General features: G+C 41.7%; 1 protein-coding gene across 7 annotated transcripts in view; it reads left to right on the forward strand.

Moving 5' to 3' along the window:
- Positions 1 to 23,302, forward strand: part of mypn (myopalladin) — a 304,790-nt gene that overhangs the window by 137,967 nt on the left and 143,521 nt on the right. For all 7 annotated transcript variants that reach the window (XM_072557964.1, XM_072557967.1, XM_072557968.1 and 4 more), the window contains exons 4-6: positions 3,743 to 3,794; positions 11,636 to 11,750; positions 14,259 to 14,330. In XM_072557964.1, coding sequence (XP_072414065.1) covers positions 3,743 to 3,794; positions 11,636 to 11,750; positions 14,259 to 14,330 — 239 coding nt within the window. The remainder of the gene's footprint in view (positions 1 to 3,742; positions 3,795 to 11,635; positions 11,751 to 14,258; positions 14,331 to 23,302) is intronic.

Below are 23,302 nucleotides of genomic sequence, written 5' to 3' on the forward strand. Positions count from 1 at the left end.
ATTCAGGCTGTGGGGATCTTAAGCAGATTGATACAGTGTGAGAGGGGGTATTGGATGTTTTGGCAGGCTTAAAAGTGGACAAATCTTCAGGTATGGTTGAGGTGTATCCCAGGTGCTGTGAGGAATGGTGGGATGTAAGGACAGGGTTTTTAATTTGTTTCTAGCCACAGGAAAGGTGCCAGAGGACTGGAGAACAGAAGTGGCTTCATCTTTCAAGAGCAGTGATAGGGATAAACCTGGGAATTACTGACCAGTGGTAGGAAAGCTATTGGACAAAATTCTGAATTAATCCCTATGTGGAGAGGCAAGGTTTGATCAGAGATAATCATCATGGCTGTATCAGAGGGAGGTCATGCGTAACAGATCTGATTGATGTTTTTGAAAAGCAAGTGTGTGGATGAGGGTAATGCAGTTGATGCATAGTATATGGACTTCAGCAAAGCCTTTGACAAGATTCCATTGAGGAGACTTTTATAAAGAAGGTAAGAGCACATGGGATCCTGGAAAACCTGATAATATGGATCCAAAATTGGCTTAGTGATGGGAGACAAAGGATGATGGTAGAAGGCTGTTTGTGGTCTGGAGGCTGGTGTCCAGTGGCATACCACAAGGATCAGTGCTGAGTTCCTTTATTGTTTATGAGATATATTTTTAAAATAACATTGAAGAAAATAAGGGGGCAACCTATAAGTGGATGATACAAAGATTGGCTAAGTATTTGACTGTGAGAAAGTAGGTTGTGTGTTCCAGGAGGATGTAGACCCAATGGGCAGATCTATGACAGATAGAATGTAATCCTGATAAATGTGCAATGATGCACTTTGGAATAAGGAGCAAGAAAAAGGAGTAATCAATAAATGACAGGACAGTCGGAATCTTAGGGATCTTGGGGTGCTTGTCCACATATCCCTGAAAATGGCAGGGCAGCTTAATAGGGTAGTTAAGAAGACATACATGGCACCTGCCTTTATCAGTTGTGGCATTGATGATAAGAGCAGGCAGGTAATGTTGGAGTTATACAGAACTTTAGTTAGGCCACAGCTGGAGTAATGTGTGCAGTTCTGGTCACACTATAGGCAGTTATGGTCATTCACTATAGAAAGGATGTGATTGCACTGGAGGGGGTGCAAAGTAGATTCATTAGGATGCTGTCTGGGATGGAGCAGTTTAACTATGAAGAGAGATAAGCTCAGCTTGTTTTTTTTTTGGAACAGAGAAGGCTGAGGGTGAACCTGATGCAGGTTTATAAGATTGAGGAGCATGGACAGAGTGAATAGAAAGTAGCTGGTCTCTTACTTGAAAGGTCAGTAAAAAGGAGACAAAATTTTAAGATGGAAGGCAGGAGGTTTGGAGGGGATTTGAGTAACTTTTCTCCTAATGGGTGGGGGGATTTGGAATTCACTGGGTGGGAGTGTCGTACTTAGATGAACACATGAAATGTCTACATTCAAGGCTATAGGCTAAGTGCTGAAAGCTGGGACATGTGTAGATTTAGAATTGTTTTTTGTCAATGCATACTCAATGAGCAAAAGGGTGTATTATGTACTGTATGAATATATGATCTCTGTACAATGAGATGCTCAGCAAATAACAGCCTTAATATGGGATTCTCATCTCTTCTAAAGCGAATGAATTCTGACTTAGGGTCTCTGACATGATGTAGTTGAATATAATTTCTTAAAAGATTGAGGTGCATGACTGGTTAACCTATTTAAATGGTATTGATTGAGCTACAAGTCATGCCGTAGTATTTTCGAAACAATTTGAATCATGCAATGGACTTTAGGAATTTGCTTTAATGTCTCATCCATAGGACAGTACAGCACTGTTAAATACCAAGTTTAAAAGGTTGCTTCAACAGATTCTAGGCATATATAGTTACTGGTCAGAGATTCATTTCAATTTTTGCATCACAAAATTCCAACAACACTGATTAGTTGTTCCCTTTATACACAGCCAGTTCTCACCCAATTATTTCTTAGTTGATTTATAATATCACTTCCTTCCATTTGGTCCTTTTGCTAGGCTCTTCTAGATGACAACCAAGACTCCCTCAGTATTTCAGTCTAGTTTTTGTACTCCATCTCTGAAATGGAGCTGAAAGCTAGCAGAATGATGCAAATTTTGGACATACAATTATGATGTCATGATACAATGATTGCAATGCTGAGAGCATAAAAATGAGTCAGGATAGAGGTGTCTGAATGTGTGTTACCTTGAACTAAGCGTGTAGATATAAAGTTCTCACTCTGTCTCCTTCTGTCCAGTACTTGCGCAGATTGGAATGTGTACCCCAGCGTGGCTTACAAATTTCAATAATAATTAATTGTTGGACACAGCACTTAACCAACTGCACAATTAAGTAAAGTGAGAATTTATACTTTATCAAATGCCTTCTGGAAATCTAAGTACAGTCATCCATTGATTGTCCTTTATCCGTAGTACATGTTATTTCCGCAAAAAAGTGTAATAAATTAGTTAAACATAATTTCGCTTTCGAGAAACAATGCTGTTGCTGCCAGATTACCTTGAACTTATCAAGTGCCCTGCTATAATTTTATTAATAATTGCTTCCAACATTACCTCTGATGTTAAGCTAACTGGCCTGTCGTTTCCTGTTATCTATCGACAACATTGTCTTTTTCCAGTGTGAATACCGATGAAAAATCCTACTACTGCCCTTGATTGGCCCTAATCTCTCTCTAGTCTTTTATTCCTGCCTTACCTATAGAAAGCTTTATGGTTTTCCTTGATCCTACCTGCCAACAACTTCTCATGTCTCTTCTTAGCTCTCTCTTCAGGTCTTTCCTGGCTAATTTGTAACTCTCAAGATCTTTCCTGGCTCAGTTTCCAATAGAAATAAAAACAATCAGGATCAAAAAACAAAGAAAGAGGTTTTGGTGCTCTCTGGGGTCATCAGCTTTACTACTTTTAGTAACATTTAGAAAATTATCTGTGCCATAAATAAATACTGTTATGGGTCTTAAGATGAGCTTTCAAAAAATGAATGAATTAGATAATATGTAATAATGCATTTAAGATAAAAGGAAAATTTTTGAGCTGTAGTCGACCATGAGCAGCAATTATTACTATTTTGGCTTGGGAGGTCAGAAATTCTTGGCCTCAGGCTATCCCTGGCATTCAGGGTTCAATGCCTTTTGAAAGGCTCCTTCTTGAAACTGGGTTGCTCTGAAGGGATTGGTGCCAGGACAGCTGTGCTCCGAAGTAAGGCTGAGCGAGTTAGTGCCACTGAAAGGATACAATTTTTTTTAAACCACTTGTTGAAGTAGGAGGAGCAGGTGCTCTCAGAGCTTCACGGTTAGTCTGATGGCACGACCAATTATGATGGCCACCCTGCTCCCTTCTCCAACATTTAACTGTGGACAACTCATAATTCACAATTACCTGACTTTCCATATCTGCATTTCATTAGCAGGCTGTGAGAGGACACAAGGTAGATAATGGCAGTTCACCAGACTTCTTAAAATTGAGCAGAATCACTATTGATCAGTCTTCTGACCTACCTTCAGGCACAGGAGTATTCCCTGGACTCAATTCATGCCTAGAGTTGCTGATGAATTTCTCGGTTCCTTCACAAACGTGGTGACTAATGGCCCTTATTTGTATTGTTTTATTGTACATTCTCCTATGTTTACAATATAAATGCATCTGTTATTGGAAAATATTTCATAGTTTATTCAAACAAGATGTTTCATCCTTTGTCCATTATATTATTGGACAGGACTCTCTTCATCTGAATCTGAGCAAGAATCTGTCAAGGAAGATATGACTCAGTAAGTATAGAGAAAACATGTCACACTCACAAGTTATCAATACATTTTATTTATCCTCAGAAGTTCAGAAAAATTCACTCTTGGACCTCAAAGTGTTCTCTCCAGTGAGTGGCAAGTACAAAGTTGGGGTCAGAGTGCAGGTTTATTACTCTGTATGTATGCTGTTACATGTGTTTTGGGAATAGTCGATGTTGTATTTTGGCCACATACCAGGAAATTGTTCTAGTTTCTACCACTGGCCTTGTTAACTGGACAAGTAAAACTGCATGTGATGTTTGACACATTTCAATTCATTTGTAGAACTTTATATCACTTGATAATTGAACATGTATTCTGCTTTTCCAGAGGTCAGTGGCCTCACAAGATTTTCTCTTGTTAATAATCAACATCAGTTTTGTTATACACACTATGTTAACTATTTAAATGGAGTTTGAATCCACAATTTTATGCAAGATCTTTACTTCAGTTAATCACACTGCAAAAAACTCATCCATTAGCTCCCTATGTTTATACTTTTATATCCCACCCAATTGACTTTTAAGTAACATATCCACTACCTGTTTTCTCATTCCTTTAAGTCTCAGGATTGCCTTCAGATGATAAGATTCCTTTTTTTTTCCTTTTTAAATCACCAATATATAATAAAATGCCAGAACATTAAAAAAAGATAAAATTGAAATAAAATAAAAATTGTATTCCTCCTTTTCACACATGCAAGTTCCAGGTTTCCTTTTTTCAATATGTCCAACAATTTTGTACAACTTACTCCTTCCTCATAAAGCAATCAGATAGCTGATGAGTGTTGCTGCTGAATCTCTTTTGAAAATGTTTTCAAATATTTCTTCCAATATTTTCACTTAAAAAAAAGCATATCGACCAAAGCAAGAGTTTCTGCTTCTCAGGTGCTTCTTACAACTTTGCTGCTCTTGCTGACTTTCTAAGCTAAAAGGCACATTTACCTTTCTTTCCCAAAAGAAACGTTATGAACCCTCGTGTACTCAAGATCCCATTTTAAGATTTGCGTAAAAAACATCATTATAAACAAATATCATTTCCTGGCATCTCAATCATGGAAATTTCGAAACACAATTACAATTTTTCTTGTTTTGTTCACCTGAATGATATCTTCCACCCTACCTTCCCTGTCATTCTTGCTGCTGTTGCATCGATCTCCAAAGTCTGCACCTGGCAGTGAATTCTGGAAATGGAAGTTGCATTCCAATCATCATGCGCAGAATCCCCAAAGCTGCAGAATTCCTAAGGCTGCAAAGGTTAGAGATAACAGTGTTACCATCTTGGGATTTTGATATACTCAACTCTAATACTTCAAAACTGCTATGTGGCCTTTCTTGGGTACCCTGCCAATTCAGCCATCCAATTAGACTTCACAACTCCTCCAACTCCGATTTGGAAGCTGATATATCAATTTCTGAGGCCCTATTTTGACTAATAGTAGTGGGCTATCATTTTCAAAATAATATTGCCAATACAAAGTGATACTTGATCCATTCTGTCTGATTTCTAATCCACTGTACTTAAAATGCCCCAGATATGACCAGATTTTCAAATTCTACCCCAAAAGAAACATCATCCACATGCATCATAGATATACCTGAAAGTTGCCCCTCATACCAGCAAAACATTTACATTTACCTGAAAATAACCAAATTTCAGTAATACAAACCTTTCTGAGAAGTAGCAAACTAGGCCATATATTGTACACATTTATTTAATTTCCACAGTGTGCCCACTGCATTTGATTCTTCTTTTTTAGGATGAAGAAACACATTTTTTTTTCTGTATTGATCTTCCTGCAGTAATGCAGTTTTGATATCTATTGATCTACACAATGAGCATTTAGAGTCACAAAATCCTACAGCACGGACACAGGCCCTTCGGCCCAAACTGGTCCATGCCGACCAAATTTCCCATTTCCCTGCACTTGGCCCATTTCCTTTTAAACCTTTCCTATCCATGTACTAATCCAAATGCCTTTTAAATGTTGTTAATGTACTGGCCTCAACCACTTCCGCTGGCATCTCATTCCACATGTATACCTCCTCTGTGTAAAAAAGTTGCCCCTCAGGTTCCCTTTTATTCTTTCATGTCTAACCTTAAACTGATGCCCTCTAGGCCTTGATTCCCCCACCCTGGGAAAAAGACTGAGTGTATTCACTTGATTCATGCCTCTCATGATCTTAACCACTTCCAGTAGATCCCCTTAGTCTCCTACGCTCTAAAGAAAGAACTCCTAGCTTGACCAACCTCTGCCTATAACTCAGACCTTTGAGTCCTGGCAACATCCTTGAAAATTTCTTCTGCACTCTTTCCAGATGAAGAACATCCTTCTTATAGCAAGGTGACCAAAACACGAACACAATACTGTGGCCTCACCAACGTGCTGTACAACTAAAATATAACTTCCCAACTTCTACGTGCAATGCCCTGACTGTGCGCCAAACTGCCCTGCCTATCTACGACTCCACTTTCAGAGAACTGTGCACCTGAACTCCAAGTCCCTCTGTTCTACTACACTCCTGAAGGCCATGAAGCTCCTCCCTTTGACTCTATATTAAATTCCATTTGCCATTTCTCAGCCCACTTCCCCAGCTGATTAAGGTCCTGCTGAAATTTCTGATAACTTTCCTCACTGTCCACGATACTGCCTATTTTAGTGTCATCTGCAAACTTACTAATCATGCCTTGTACATTCTCATCCAGATCATTGATATAGATAATCAACAGCAGTGGACCCAGCACTGACCCCTGAGGTACACCACTAGTCACAGTCCTCCAGTCCAATAAGCATCCTTCCACTATTACCCTCTGCTTCTTATCATCAAGCCAATTGTGTATCCAATTTGCCATGTCCGCTGATTCCATGCAATCTAACCTTCCAGAGCAGCCTACCATGTCGAACCTTGTCAAAGGCATTACTGAAATCCATACAGACTACGTCTACTGCTCTGCTGTTAACAACCTTCCCGGTCACTTCATCAAAGAACTCTACCAAATTTTTGAGGCATGATCTCCCACACATGAAACCATGCTGACTCCTCCTAATCAAACCCTGTCTTTCCAAATGCACGTAAATCTTATCACTCAGAATAACTTTCATTTTGGTTCATAAATCTAAGAAAATATTCAAAATTGCTTTCCTGTCATTGGTGACTCTACAGTTATATCTTGATTCCCCAACCTTTCTTTAAAACCTTGTGCCATTTGTATTGCTGGAGTCTTATAAATCCAAATGAAGACACATTTTTGTTGCACATCCACCTCTGTGATAAGGTTGGTTATATCCTATCTTGCATCTCTCTGTCCTTTCCAAATTCTGTCCAGGTTAGTAGCTCTTGTTGTGTGGCATTTTTTATTCACTTATCTTCTCATTTGTTTATGGCCCACCACGTCACCATCTTCCACTCTGTGACCTCATTGCCTCTGGTGATCTCCCCTCCACCGCCTCCAACCACATAGTCCCCCAACCCCACAATGTTGGGTTCTACCTGTTCCCCTAGACCCACAAGCCCAATTACTGACCGGAACATCGTCTCTGTATACTCCTGCCCCACTGAACTCATTTTTTCCTACCTTAGCTGTATTCCTTCCCTCTTGATCCAGACACTTCCCACCTACATCTCGGCCACAGTCCATACCCTCCAGCTTTTCAGAAACTTCCAGTTCCCTGGCCTCCAGTGCTTCATCTTCACTAAGGACTTGCAGTCCTTATACATGTCCATGCTCCACAAGTGCAGACTGCAGGCCCTCAACGTTTTGCCTCTCCTAACAGACTCATTGCAGTCCACCGCCTCCCCACTCCCTCCCCACCCACCAATACCCTCCTCCACCTCACCGAATTAGTCCTCCCCTCATCGAATTCGCTAACAACTTCCATCCTGCCATCCAATTCACTTGGTCTGTTTCGGATATCTCCCTCCCCTTTCCTGACCTCTCTGTTTCCATCTCCCGTGACAGTTTATGGACCAACATTTACTATGAACACATAGCTAGGAGAAAGTGAGGACTGCAGATGCTGGAGATCAGAGTTGAGAGTGTGATGCTGTAAAAACACAGCAGGTCAGCCAGCACTCGAGGAGCAGGAGAGTCGATGTTTCGGGCATAAACCCTTTACATAAGCATAAACATCGATTCTCCTGCTCCTTGGATACTGGCTGACCTGCTGTGCTTTTCCAGAACTAGACTTCAATAGCTACCTAGATTACCCTCCTCCCACCCTGGATCAGGCAAAAACTCCATGCCTTTTTCCCAATTCTGCCATCTCTGTCACATCTGCTCTGACAAGGAGATGTTCTGCTCCCAAGTATCCCAGATGTCCTCCTAATTCAGACAATGTTTTAGTTCCCCCATGTCATCCAGACAGCCCTCCACCACATCTCTTCCATTCCCCACCCCACCACTCTAAATACCCCCCATACCCAAACATACTTGTTCTCAGTTTCCACTCCACCAGCCTCCGCATCCAACATATCATTTTGAAACACTTCTGCCAATTCCAATTAGACCCCACCGCCCAGACCTTCCCGTCCCCACCTGTCTTACCTTCCACAAGACAGTTCCCTTCATCACTCCCTGGTTCGCGCCACACTCCCCATCAACACCTCCAACCCCACGCTGGTACCTTCTCCTTAACCGAAAAAGATTCAATACTGGTTGTACACCACTTCCTTCACCTCCCTCCAGGGTCCTAAACAGTCCTTCCAGACGCAACAGAGGCTTCCCTGCAACTCCAACCTCGTCTACTGCATCCAGTGCTCTCGATGTGGTCTTCTCTACATTGCTGAGACCTAACATAAACTAAGGGAACGTTTCACTGAGCATCTTTGCCAGGCCTGAAATGGCCAGCCTTACCTCCCGGTCACTCATTTCAATTCCCCTCCCACTCTCTCTCCGACATGTCCATCCTCAGCCTCGTGTATTATTGCAGTGAATCAGACTGCAAATTGGAGGAACAACACCTCATCTTCCGCCTGGGCAGCCCACAACTCACCGAGTCTCGAATTTCAAATAACCCTCCCATCCATCCTCTGGCTCCCTTTCCAACCACGTCTCCTCCCTTCCATTTCACCTACCAACCCTTCCTTGAAGCTAATAACCTGATTCATCCTCCTAGCGACCAACCAGGTCATACTCACTACCTGTGCTCACCTATCAACATCTCACCATCCCACTCACCCCCTGTCTTTATCTGTAGCTCCCCCTACCCACACATCCAATCCTGAAGATGGGTTATACCTGAAACATTGACTTTTCCACCTCTTGATGCTGCCTGGCTTGCTGTGTTCTTCCGGTCTCCTGTTTGTCTTCTTTGAGACTTTGGCTTTAATGAACTCATTCTGCCTTCATGCAGAGCATTCAAATGCTGTGAGAAACTAGAACTAATCCACACCCAAGCTGGAGCTGATCACTTATTATGGATGAAACTTTAAAATTTCAACCAAAATCCAGTTGATATGGATTATAATCTACCAAATTTATGAAAATACTCCTCATAATTTAACCCTGAGGTCCAAGTATCATTCTTAATCTGTGTTCGAATCAAAAAGCTCCACTTCTGACAAAAAATCTTTGCTTCTTATCCTACTTTTATGTGGTAATGAAAGTGCTAAGGCCATACCTTTTTTCCTCTTTGGTAAAGAAGTATCCCAGATCAATATTGTAATCAATGTTTCCACTGGCCATAAGGCTAATGTTCAGAAAATGTTACTGTTTGAGTTAACCATCCTTTACTACCAATGCTGTATACAAGATCACTATATTTAAATAGAGATCAAATCCACACTTTTAGTGACAGCTTTATTTCAATGCACCACACACCATAAAGCTCTTACAAAACCAAATACTAGCTCCCCATATTTTACAATCAATTCACACCAAGCTAACTCTTAACTAAAATAGCCATCACCTCTTCCCTTGTTCTTTTAGGTCTTAGGCATTCCATCATGCCTTATTAGATAGAATTGGTTTCGTTGCCCTGATCAGTGTATAACCCTGTCAACATTCTTTGTCTAGCCCCTTTTGAGCCAATGCTACCATTTTATAAGATCTTGGCTGCTTACTTGTGGTCTCAGCTCTGCTTTCCTGTCTGTATCACATAACCCTCAATACCCTTGTCTATCAAGACTTGAAACTATTTTTCAATAAATTTAAAAGCCCAGCCTCCGCTAGCTTCTGGGGAAAAGAATTCCACAACCCAACAACTGTTTCAGGTATAACACCTAATCTGTTTTAAAGGAAATCTCTTATTGTTAAACTGTGTTCCTTAGTTTTAGCCTCCTAACATTAGGAAACATCCTCCCACTGTTCACTTTATTCAGTCTCCTCAAGGTCTTTTCTGCTTTAATAACCTGTTATACTTCTTAACTCCGATATGCTTAGGTCTAAGCTGTTTAACCTTTCTTCTTAAGATAACACTTTTGATCCCAGAAATGAGCTAAGTGAACTCGCTGAACTGCTTCTAAAAAAAATTACATCTTTTTCAAACGAGGAAAGCAGAATTGTACAAAAAAAAGCACAGCACTCCAGATATGATCTCACCAAGGCACTGAGCAGCTAGAAGGAAACTTCCCTAGTTTTATATTCCATTCCGCCCCTCCCGTAGAATAGATTCCATACAGTGTGGAAACAGGCCATTTGACACATCATGTCCACACTGACCCTCTGAAGAGTATCCCACCCATACCCATGTTACTCTACATTTCTCCTGACCTACTCACTCCTGAACACTGTGGGCAATTTAGCATGGCCATTTCACCTAACCTGCACATCCTTGGACTATGGGAGGAAACTGGAGCAGCCAAAAGAGACACACGCAGACATGGGGAGAATGTCTGTATGGAGTTTGCACAGTTGCCCAAGGCTGGAATTGAACCTGGGGTCACTGGTGCTATGAGGTAGCAGTGCTAACCACTGAGCCACCATATCACCATGTAGTAAATGACAAGATTCCACTTGCCTTCCTCAGTTTTCTGGATCTGTATGCTAACTTTGTGATTCATGTACTAGGACACCTAGATTCCTCTTTACCACCTAGCATTCTCTTATTATCCCCACCAGTGGAAATCAGCTGACAGACACCATGGGGCCCATCCCCAATCGACCCTTAGAACCTCCCTTGCCAACCTTTGCCCCAACTCAACCCCATGGTCCTTTAAAACCTAATGCCAAATCATGCAAACCATTAACCTCTCCCCACCCTGTCAACTAGTGCCACCCTCCATCCTTTGCCCTTACAACCTCAATGCCAACTATCCTGCTATCTACCATGGACAGATCTCAGGAGCTATCATGAAAGAAATAAAATAACATGATAGAATAAATGCAGAATTTTTGAGATTAAAATAACTTGACAGTTGTATAGTTCCACAGACTTCATCTGCTTTTTTGCATACTTTCATGTCTAATTCTGACAACAGAAAGTGTTGCCTGTTAATTCTGTTGATTTCTCTAGAGGTGCTCCCAGATTTGCTGAGTATTTCCAGTATTTTGCTATTATTTCATACTTCCAGCATCTGACTATTTTGCTTTGTGATATCTTTTGTATTAGTGTTGGTCAGGACAGTAGCTAACTACAGACAAGTGCTTACTTTATAAAGAAAGCCATAAGTACACGTTCCAAGATATGAATCATACTCAGGGTCAACAAAGTAATGTATCCCTATTTCAATCATATTTTAATAATGCTGCTATTGTTCATTCATAATGTATGAAAAATTGTATAAATTGTATTTTTTAGTCAATGACTTTTAAAGTTCAGATTACATAAAACTAAAAATAGACAGTCAGAAAGCATTGTGTTTAATTGTATTGTGTCTTATAAATAGGGTTCAGGATAAGATTCACATCCCTGTTGCAACTTCGCCTCCTCCCTCCAATCATTCAGAGTTCCACCAGTCACAACCTACAGTCGCCCAGCATCCTGTGCGACCCCTTCAGCAGGTATTGTTACTTTTACGTTCTGTCTTCTTTACGCACCTAGAGCCATCAAAAAATGTATTAAAATGCTATTTGGGCCATCGCATCTGTGCCAGTGCTGGCTCTTCAACTGATATAACGTAACTACTTCCACTATTCCTCTCAATTCCTATGTTCTCTTGGCCTTTTTTTCGTAAGTTCAAATACCTTTTAATGTTTTTTGAGAATTTTCCTACTCCAGTTGAGACTATTTTGTATGCATGTGGGTAGTCAAACCCTATGAAACAGAGGTTGGATCGGGTCTGGAACTTCACATAACATTGTTCTTTTCTGTTTTTCTGAGACCCCGGGAAGTTTAGGCTCTTGTGGTGGCTGCCTCTGCCCCCCCCCCCCACCATCTACATCTACAACCTTCTAAAACAAGCCATTTTTATAGAGGAACCCCAGTGAACACACATTGCCACTGGCCAATAAAGTGCTTGCAGGGCTATACCCACCCAACCAAATTCTGCCTCTATCTCCCATTTCTCTGCTGTTGGCAAGCTGTGTGCCACCTTCTGCAGGGAGAGAAGGCAGACACCTAGGTGAGTTTGTAGTAATTTGCATGTGGGGGGAGGAAAGGGAAACTATGAGACATGGTTGAGTGAGTTACAGTAGAATGCAGATGAGTGCTAGTGCTGGCAGTTTAGATGGGAATGTAAGGTGCCCCAGAGAGAGGAATTCAAGGTGCTGAGTCCAACAACCTGTTGTGCAAGAAACTGTTCGAAAAGGCACTTTGAAAGTGTTGTCACTCACCTTTCCCACCTTCCTGATATTCTGGATATACTACATCCAGATTGGAGGGACCAGGCTCCTGCTGTTATTTTCCTCGATCACTTGCATTCACATCTATGTGATTAGAGAAATTGCCCTTTTCCTCCCTTCCTCAGAAGACCATTCCTCACTACAACCCCTCAGATCTCACAGTGAGAATGAGAGACCTGGGGAGCAGCCATCCCAGGACTCCTCGTCAATGCTCTAATTTTTGCAGCCTCAAGTGCAAATGAACCCTTATAATCCTTTAATTATAAAGCCTTCATCACAATATTCCCTGTGCCTCACTCCTTCCCCCCCACCCCTCACCAAACTATCTCCTCCATGCTCCTTAACTGGTCAGGTAACCCAAAGGTGACATGATAATGCCATGATTGAGTTGAAGAGCCATAGATAAATCCACTCATTAGGATTTTATACAGAAGATTCTTCCCTTTAAATTTATTGTTACACTTGTTTTTAAAAAAAATCTGTTTTGGGACTTATTAATATTATGAAATACAATTAATTGCAATCTTTTCATAACTAAACTAGATTTGATATTAATGGACTCTGAAACCTGTAATAAATTGCTGTTAACTTGTTTATTACAAGCCTAAGGATGCTTCTGTTTCAAAGCTGTTGGGTCGAAATTAAGAACAAACAATTCCCAAATTCTGTAGTGACATATTTTGGCATATTACCTCTCTACAGTACATGGTGGCTCAGCGGTTAGCATTGCTGCCTCACAGCACCAGGGACCCAGGTTCGATTCCCACCTCGAGCAACTGCTGTGTAGAGTCTACACATTCTCCCCATGTATGTGTCAGTTTCCTCCGGTTGCTCCAGTTTCCTTCCACAAGCCAAAGGTTAGGTGAATTGGCTATGTTAAATTGCCCATAGTGTTCAGGGACGTGTAGGTTAGGTTCATTGATCGGGGTAAATATAGGGTAGGGGAATGGGTGTGGGTGAGTTACTCTTCGGAGGTTTAGTGTGGGTTGGGACAAAGGGATTCTATGAATTTCACATATTTTTGTAATGAAAGCATTTACAGTGACAGTGAATTTTTACTATGGAGACAGCAGTGTGCATTACGACATGCTGAGAAGTGAAACAAAGACCTGTTTAAGAGAAACAGAAATTGCCACAAGCATCTGTAAAAAGTAAAAATAATCAAATATTTCAAGTGTTTGCTGTTCCTCAGAATTCATGGGATCTGCTGAGCTGACAAACACCTATTAAGGGGAATTGTACTTTCGTGCTTTGATAGCTGCGTTGCTTAAAAAGCTTGATATACTAATGAGCCAAAGACTAGGATGCAAGCTATCTGAGTAATAGCCATGTGCTATCAAGCAAAAAAAAATTAGCAGGAGTGTAACTCTGTCAGTCTAAGCTCTTAATAAACCTGTTTGAGCTTTTTAAGTAAACTGTGAGTATGCCAGTTAATTTGTGTGACTTTCCAAGAACTTAAGAAACCATGGTTCAAAAGAAATGTGTGTGTGAGATGGGACTGCAACATTATGACATACTCAAACAGAATCCATGAAAATGAATCTCCCCTGTGTGGGCCACAGGATGGGTAAGTTTGCTGTGGCACCTGAAACACTAACGCTGTATGTTCTCTTTCCAGGTCCAATTGGATCTGCCCTGCATTTCCAGATTGTGTACTTTTTCTTGTTTTGACTTCTGCTAATTTTTAATTCTTCCTGACGATGGATAAAACTATTATTATTCCACCAGATACGAAGCCCAACAAATTTATTACAGGGATTGGATGGACTACCTCTCATGGCTGCTCCAGTGTTTACAAAGGTATTGTAATTTTAAAGAAGTGATTTATTTGATTGATAAACTTAATCTATGAGCCATGGGTTTATGTGCAAACCACGTGGCAAAGTTTTCAATGATAAAGCTATCATATTTTTCAGACATCAAGCAGCTGTCAGCTTACTAATAGGCTCAAGAATTAGTCCTGCACCACAGTCCAAATGTTTTGTTGCCGTTCACCTCTCCATATTGTGTGGTATTACCATTGTGCAAATAGAACAAATCTAGAAGCTCTGAATTGAGCACTTTTAATGTGATGTGGGCCATCAGCAGCAACGGAATTGTACTTAACCACAATCTGTAACCTCATAAACTAGCATATCCCTGCTCTACCATTACTGACAAGTCAGGATTCAGCACTGGGAACAGCACCAAGCACATGAAAATGAGGTGAGATTACAGTATCAGATTACATACATAAAGCAGAAACTGCATGCAAGAGATCAGACTACACTAGTGGATCAGATCAAAGCTCTGCTGTCCTGCCACATCCTGTCATGAAAGGTTAGAGCACGATTAAAAAACTTAGAGGAAGAGGTGGCTTCATAAAATATTCCCATCCTCTGTGAAAGGGACGCCCAACACATCAGTGTAAAACAAAGGACTGAATCATTAACAACTACCTTCATCCAAAAAAATGGCAAGTGGATGACCTGTCTTAGCCTGTACCTGAGATACTCAACATTAGAGACACCAGTCTTTAGTCAGTTTGATTGACTCCAAATGATAAAATGAAATGGCTGAAGGCAATGGATATAGCAAGGACTATGGTTCCTGGTAACATCCTGGTTTCAGCACTGAAGACTTGGGCTTTAGTACTAACCATGCAGAACAAATCCAATCCAGTCAATTGCTGTTCCATTAGTCTCCCCCTGATTGTGTGCATTATTTTGAAGCTAGCTGACTGGACGTTTGGCTTCCTGCTCTAACTAGAGCTTAGCAACTTTTGAGAAGATTTGTAGCTCAGGTTGAGGTTCTGGATGTAGGTTTGCTCACTGACCATACGAGTTAACATCTTCAGTGAGCTCCAGATGAAGCACTGCTGGTGTTTCCTGCTTTCTGTTGATATGTTTGGGTTTCCTTGGGTTGGTGAGGTCATTTCCTGTGGTAATATCATTTCCTATGGTGATATCATTTCCTGTTTTTTTTTCAGGGGTGGTAAATGGGATCCAAGTCAATATGTTTATTGATAGAGTTCCTGTTAGAATGCCATGCTTCTAGGAATTCTCGTGCATGTCATTGTTTGGCTTGTCCTAGGATGAATGTGTTGTCCCTGTCAAAGTGGTGTCCTTCCTTATCTGTATGTAAGGATACTAATGAGAGAGGGCCACGTCGTTTTGTGGCTAGTTGATACTCATGTATCCTGGTGGCTAGTTTTCTACCTGTTTGTCCAATGTAGTGTTTGTTACAGTCCTTCCAAGGTATTTTGTAAATGACATTAATTTTGCTTGTTGTCTATATAGGGTCTTTCAAGTCCATTAGCTGTTGCTTTAGTGTGTTGGTGGGTTTATGGGCTACCATGATGCTAAGAGGTCTGAGTAGTCTGGCATTCATTTCCGAGATGTCTTTGATATAGGGGAGAGTGGCTAGGGTTTCTGGACGTGTTTTGTCTGCTTGTTTGGGTTTGTCGCGGAGAAGTCAGTGGACTGTGTTCATTGGGTATCCGTTTTTTTAAAATACACTGTATAGGTAATTTTCCTCTGCTCTGCGTGGTCCCTCTGTGCTGCAGTGTGTGTTGGCTCGTTGAAGTAGTGTTCTGATGCAGCTTCGTTTGTGGATGTTGGGATGGTTGCTTCTGTAGTTCAGTATTTGGTCCATGTGTGTTGTTTTCCTGTAGATGCTGATTTGAAGTTCCCCATTGGCTGTTCGCTCTTCTGCGACATCTAGGAATGGCAGGCAGTTGTTGTTGTTTTCATCCTCTTTAGTGAAATTTATGCCAGTAAAGGTATTATTGATGGTCTTGAAGGTTTCCTCTAATTTGTTTCGTTTCGTGATGACAAAGGGAAAACAACACATATGGATCAAATATTGAACTACAGAAGCAATCATCCTAGCAACCACAAATGCATCAGAACATTCTCTCAATAAGCCACCACACAGTAGATAACCTAAGGAAGTGGCCAGGCTGGAGTTGGGTTTTAAATTACAAAGTTTTTCACATCACCCTATTCTGAACTCCAACATTTTTAGTTTAGATTAGATTACATTACAGTGTGGAAACAGGCCCTTCAGCCCAACAAGTCCACACCGCCCCGCTGAAGCTCAACCCACCCATACCCCTACATTTACCCCTTACCTAACACTACGGGCAATTTAGCATGGCCAATTCACCTAACCTGCACATCTTTGGACTGTGGGAGGAAACCGGAGTACCCGGAGGAAACCCACGCAGATACGAGGAGAACGTGCAAACTCCACACAGTCAGTTGCCTGAGGCAGGAATTGAACCCGGGTCTCAGGCGCTGTGAGGCAGCAGTGCTAACCACTGTGCCACCATGCCATCCACAAAGTTATGAAGTAATTTCCTTGGTCCCTGTGTATCTCACATGATGGGTCCAAAACCTGAATACCCTATGTCCTTTGATTCCACTTCTCCATGTTTCTAGACGAGTGATGGTTTATTTTCCTCCTTCAACATTACTATATCAGAAATACCAGCAACCTTAGGGTGTAAGTAATAAATGGATGAACTTTTCTGTTCTCCAAATGAATAGATGCTATCCAGGCCAATAAATAGTTATGTGAAGAGCGAAATTACACTCATTGAACCAGTTTAAGATAGATTTGGAGCTTGAATGTAACACAAACTGAGACAACAGGATTTGAAAAGTACCCTAAAGCCTGGAACTTGGAGAAGTGTTTTTTTCAAAAATTATATTAAACTTACATATTAAATAATTCAATTTCAAAATGATTTCTGTGAAAGATAATAAATGCAACAGTTGCTAGATTAGTGAAAGGAAAATTTGGATATCTTAATGTTGAGAAATTACAACCAATGGATTATGATTAGAAGACATTGTAGTTAGGCCATCAGAAGAAAGATTGAAAAGCTCTTTTGTTTAAAATGATTTATACTGTTCATAGGTACAAATCACAAGTAGCTTGCATAGAAAACCATAGAAAGTAATCAAAATGCCATTGGAATGTTGACTTCTAGCTCAAAGGATCTAAAATTCGAAAGCAAGGAGCATCAGTCAGACAGATTGGTCAGAATTCTATCTGGAGTACCACGCTCAGTTCTCTACAGTCATATCCCAAGAAAAGTTTGTTTATTATTCACTCAAGCGATGTGGTTGTCACTGGTTAGGCCAATATTTATCACACATCTAGAGTAACCATTGAGAAACTGGTGGTGAGCTGCCTTCTTGAACGGCTGCTGTTAATGTATGCCAAAGGTAGATCCAAAGTGCTGTTAAAGAGAGTTCCGAGGTTTTGACCCAGCAAAACTGAAGCAACAGTGATATATTTTAAAGATGAATGCTTGGACGGAAACTTTCAGGTGGTGGTGTTCCCATATTTCTAAAGCTCTTGCCCTTCTAAATGGTTGTGTCATGACTTTGGAAGGTGCCGTCTAAGGAACTTGAGTGAATTCCTACAGTGCATCTTGCAGAAGGTACACACTGAAGCTACTGAACATCAGTGGTGGAGAGAGTGAATGTTTGTGGGCTGTTTTGTTCTGAATGGCGTTAAGCTTCTTCAAGTGTTGTTAGAGCTGCCCCCATCACAGCAAGTGGAGAGCATTCCATCACACTTCTGGCTTGTTCCTTAGAGACTATGGACAGGCTTTGGGGAGTCAGGAGATGAATTCCTCACTGGAGGATTCCTAATCTCTGACCTGTTTTTTTTTTAATGGCTTGTCCACTTCAGTTTCTGGCCCTTGGCAACCCCCAAGATGTTGATAGTGGGGGAATTAATGTTGGTAATGAAGTTGAATGCCAAGGAGAAATGGTTAGATTTGCTGCTGTTGGAGATGGCCGTTGCTTGGCATTTGTGAGTCATGAATGTTAGTTGTCACTTTTCAGCCCAAACCTTAATGTTGACAAGGTCTTGCTGCATTTGGACATGTACTGTTTCAGTGTCTAATGAGTTGCAAAGGGTGCTGACCATTGTACCATCATCAGTGAACATCCCCACTTCTGACCTTATAATGGTGGGAAAGTCATTGATGAAGCAGCTGAAGGTGGTTGGGCCTAGGCCCTGAGGAACTTCTGCAGAGATGTCCTGGAGCTGGGATGACTGATGCCAAACCAACACACTCATCTTCCTATGCACTAGGCATGATTACAGCCAGTGGAGAGCTTTCCCCCTATTCCCATTGACACTGGTTAGGACTCCTTGATGTCATAGTCTGGTAAATACAGCTTTGATGCCAAGGGCCTCACTCTCACCTCCCCTCTGGAATTCAACTGTTTGTTTAATAGGATCCCGAAAGTGTAGAAACAGGCCCTTTGGCCTAACAAATCCACACCGACTCTCCAAAGAATAACCCACCCAGATCAATTCCCCTACATTTAACCTTTGACTAATGCAATCAACCTACACATCTCTGAACACTGTGCACAATTTAGCATGGCTAATTCACCTAACCTGCACATCTTTAGATTGTGGGAGGAAACCAGAGCAATAGACAATAAGTGCAGGAGTAGGCCATTCTGCCCTTCGAGCCAGCACCACCATTCATTGGGATCATGGCTGATCATCCTCAATCAGTATCCTGTTCCTGCCTTATCCCCATAACCCTTGATTCCACTGTCCTTAAGAGCTCTATCCAACTCTTTCTTGAAAGTATCCAGAGACTTGGCCTCCACAGCCTTCCGGGGCAGAGCATTCCATATACCCACCACTCTCTGGGTGAAGAAGTTTCTCCTCATCTCTGTTCTAAGTGGCCTACCCCTTACTTTTAAGCTGTGTCCTCTGGTTCAGGACTCACCCATCAGCGGAAACATACTTCCTGCCTCCAGAGTGTCCAATCTTATATGTCTCAATCAGATCCCCTCTCAGCTTTCTAAACTCGAGTGTATACAAGCCCAATCGCTCCAAGCTTTCAGTATAAGATAGTCCCGCCATTCCGGGAATTGACCTCGTGAACCTACGCTGCCTCAATAGCCAGAATGTCTTTCCTCAAATTTGGAGACCAAAACTGCGCACAATATTCCAGGTGCAGTCTCACCAGGGCCCTGTACAGCTGCAGAAGGACTTCTTTGCTTCTATACTCACATTTCTCTTGCTATGAAGGCCAGAAGAAACCCACTCAGACATGGGGAGAATGTGCAAACTCCACACAGACAGTCACCCAAGACTGGAATCGAACCTGGGCCCTGGTGTGGTGAGGCAGCAGTGCTAACCATTGAGCCACCATTATCTTTGAACCATGGCTGTAATGAGGTCAACAGCAGAGTGCCCCTGTCAGTAAGCAGATTATTGCTGAGCAAGTACTGTTTGATAACACTGTTGATGACCTCTTCCTTCACTTTACTGATGATTGAAAGTAGACTGATGGAGTGATAGTAGCTTAGCTAGGAATGTTGCATGTTCTGGAATACAAATCTTCAGTACTATTGACAGAATGTTGTACCATACACGGTGCATCCAGCCATTTCTTGATATCACATGGAGTGAACCGAACTTATAAAGGTATCTGTGATGCTGGGGTCCTCTGGTGGAGCTGAGATGGATCAACCACTCCTGGCTGAAGGCAAATCCTTCAGCTTTGTTTTTCCCACTGATGGGCTGGGCTTATGGAGTCTCTTCTTCCAGTGAGTTGTTTAATTGTCTACCACCATTTATGACTGAATGCTACTGGACTGGAGAGTTTTTGTCTGGTCCATTGGTTGTGGATTCACTTAGCTTTGGCTATCACTTGCTGCTAATGCTGCTTAGCACACAAGTAGTCCTGTTAGATAGCTTCACCCCTGTTCACCTCATTTTTAGGTACACTTGGTGCTAGTCCTACCATGCCCTCCTGCGCTCTCCATTGAACCAGATGTGATCCCTGGCTTGATAGGTAGCGTGTGAGATATACTGTGCCATAAGGTTGTCAATTGTGTTGGAATGTGACCCTGCTGCTACTCATGGCCCACAGTGACTCATGTTTGCCTGGTCTGGAGTTGCTAGATCTGTTTGAAGTCTATCCAATTTATCACAGCGATGTTTTACCACACAATATGACATAAGGTATTTTGTATGAAGTAAGGTGGGACTTGATCTCCAACAGGACTGCAGTGGTCACTCTTACCGACACTGCCATAGGCATATGCGTTGCAGCTGACGTATTGGTAATGTCAGGTATTTTATTCCCTCTTGTTGGTTCCCTTACCACATGCCATAGAACCAGACTAGAGGATATGACCTTTAGGACCCAACCAGCTTGATCAGTAGTGCTGGACATTGAAGACCCAGAGTACATTCTGTACCCTTAGTGTCTCAACCTTGTGGTTTTAACATGGAGAAGTACTGATTCATCAGCTGAAGGGGCAAGAAATCTGCATATGATAAGCAGCAGGAGGTTTCCTTGCCAATATTTGACCCACTGCTATGAGATTGCAAGTGGTTCAGAGTCAATATTGAGGACTCCGAGGCAGCTCCAACCTGAGTGCATACCGCAGTGCCACTACTTCAGGGATGGTGACTGTATTGTCTCATATATAGTGTGTACAATATGATTCCATAAGTATGTCAGTCTGTGGGACACACGTTTAGCCCTCTGATATTAGCAAGGAATGTCGACAGTGCTGAATTTGCTGTTGTCATCTCCAGTACCTTCGCCAACTCCACATGATCTGTCTGGTTTCATTTAGCTGTGGTGTGGCTTGCTAGGCCATTTCAGAGGCCAGTTAAAAGTCTGGAGTCACATGTAGCTCAGATAAGGACAGCAATTTCCTTCCATAAAAGGTATTAATTTAATGATGGTCATCATTAAACCATATTAAATCATTAGTCTTTTCATTTCAGATATTTATTTAATTCAAATTCTGCCATGTGCTGTATCAGAATTCAAACACAGGTCCTTAGAGCATTATCTGGGTCTCTGGATTATGAGTCAAAACTGGAATCATTGGGTATCCGGGACAAACTCTCCACTGGTTAGTCATAACTGGCACATAGAATGATGACTGTGATTGTTGGAGCTCAGTCATCTCAGCTTCAGAACAGCTCTGCAGAAGCTCCTCAGGGTAGTGTCTTAGGCCTAACCATCTTGCTCCACTGTGGCTCAGTGGTTAGCACTGCTGCCTCACAGCACCACGGAGCCAGGTTCAATTCCAGACTTGTGCGACTGTCTGCATGGAGTTTGCACATTTTCTCTGTGTCTACGTTGGTTTCCTTCAGGTGCTCTAGTTTCTTCCCACTATCCAAATATGTGCAGGACTGGCCATGCTAAATTGCCCATAGTGTTCAGGGATGTTTAAGTTACATGGATTAGCCATGGAGTATACAGGATTATAGGGATAGGCTATGGGGGTGAGTCTGGGTGAAATGTTGTTTGGAAGGTCGGTGTGGACTTGATGGACTGAATGGCCTGCCTCCACTCTGTAGGGATTCTGTGATTCTATGATCTTTAGCTGCTTCATCAATTAATTTTTCTCCATGATAAGGTCATGGAGAGGATATTCGCTAATGATTGCATAGTGTTCAGCACCATTCATGACTCCTCAGATATTGAAACATTTTCAAATGCAAAAAGATATGGACAATATCCAGGCTTGGGCTGACAAGTGGCAAGTAACTTTTGTATCACACAAATGTCAGGCAATGGCAATCACCAGTGAGAGACAACCGAATCTCAGCCTCTTGACATGTTACCATGGTGAATCCTTCACCATCAATATCCTTAGGGTTACCACTGACCAAAAGCTCAACCTGAGTCAAATAAACACAATATTTACAAGCGCAAGTTAGAAGCTAGGAATACTGTAGCCAGTAACTCACCTCTTGACTTCCAAAGTTTGTCCTTCATCTACAATGCACAAGTCGGGAGTATGATGGGATACTCCCACTTGTCTGGATAGGTGCAGCTCCAAAAATATTCGAGGAGCTAAACGTCATACAGGACAAAGCAGCCTGCTCAATTGGCACACATCCACAAAATTCCACCACTAATGTCCAGTAGCACCAGTGCGTACTATGTACAAGATGCATTGCAGAAATTCACCAAAGACCCTCAGGGAGCACTTTCCAAACCCATGACCACTTCCATCTAGAAAGACAGGGACAGCTGATACATGAGAACACCATCACCTGCATGTTGAACTCCAAGCCATTCACCATCTGGATTTGGAAATATGTTGCTGTTCATTCAGTGTCTCTGAGTCCAAATCCTGGAATTCCCTCCCCCATGGCATTGTGGGTCAATCCACAGCACATGGTTTGCATAGTTCAAGAAGGCATCACCACCTTCTCAAGTCCAACTAGGAATGGACAGTAAATGCTGGTCAGTCAGCAATGCTCAAGTCCCATGAATGAATAATAAGGACAAGACAACACCATTCTGCCTATCCCATGTATTGATACATTGAACTTGGAGGGAGTACAAAACATGTTCACCAAAATAAACAAGAGCTTTAACGGTCAGATTGTAAGACAGGTTACTGGAATATTGCTTGCATTGAGAAGGTTGTGCTATGATGTAGTTAAAAAGTATAAAATAAAGGGTTTCATAGGGTAGATACACAGACCTATTTCCTTTGGTGGAGTAATTCAAAGCAAGGCAACACTTAATATTTGAGTGAGGTCATTTAGAAGAGATATCAAGAAGCTCCCTTTCATGTAAAATGTTGGGAAAATCTGATTTTTGCTTGGTAAGGTTATCAAGGGATATGGAGCAAAGACAGCTAGAGATCAGTCATGATTTAATTAAATGGCAAAATAGCCAGGTTTGAGGAGCTAATTAGCCTAAGCTTGCTCACATGTTTCACATTCAAAGAGTGATACTGAATAGAATACAAACTGTTTGAGAA

Source organism: Chiloscyllium punctatum, chromosome 38, assembly GCF_047496795.1.
Source record: "Chiloscyllium punctatum isolate Juve2018m chromosome 38, sChiPun1.3, whole genome shotgun sequence".
Taxonomy (NCBI): domain Eukaryota; kingdom Metazoa; phylum Chordata; class Chondrichthyes; order Orectolobiformes; family Hemiscylliidae; genus Chiloscyllium; species Chiloscyllium punctatum.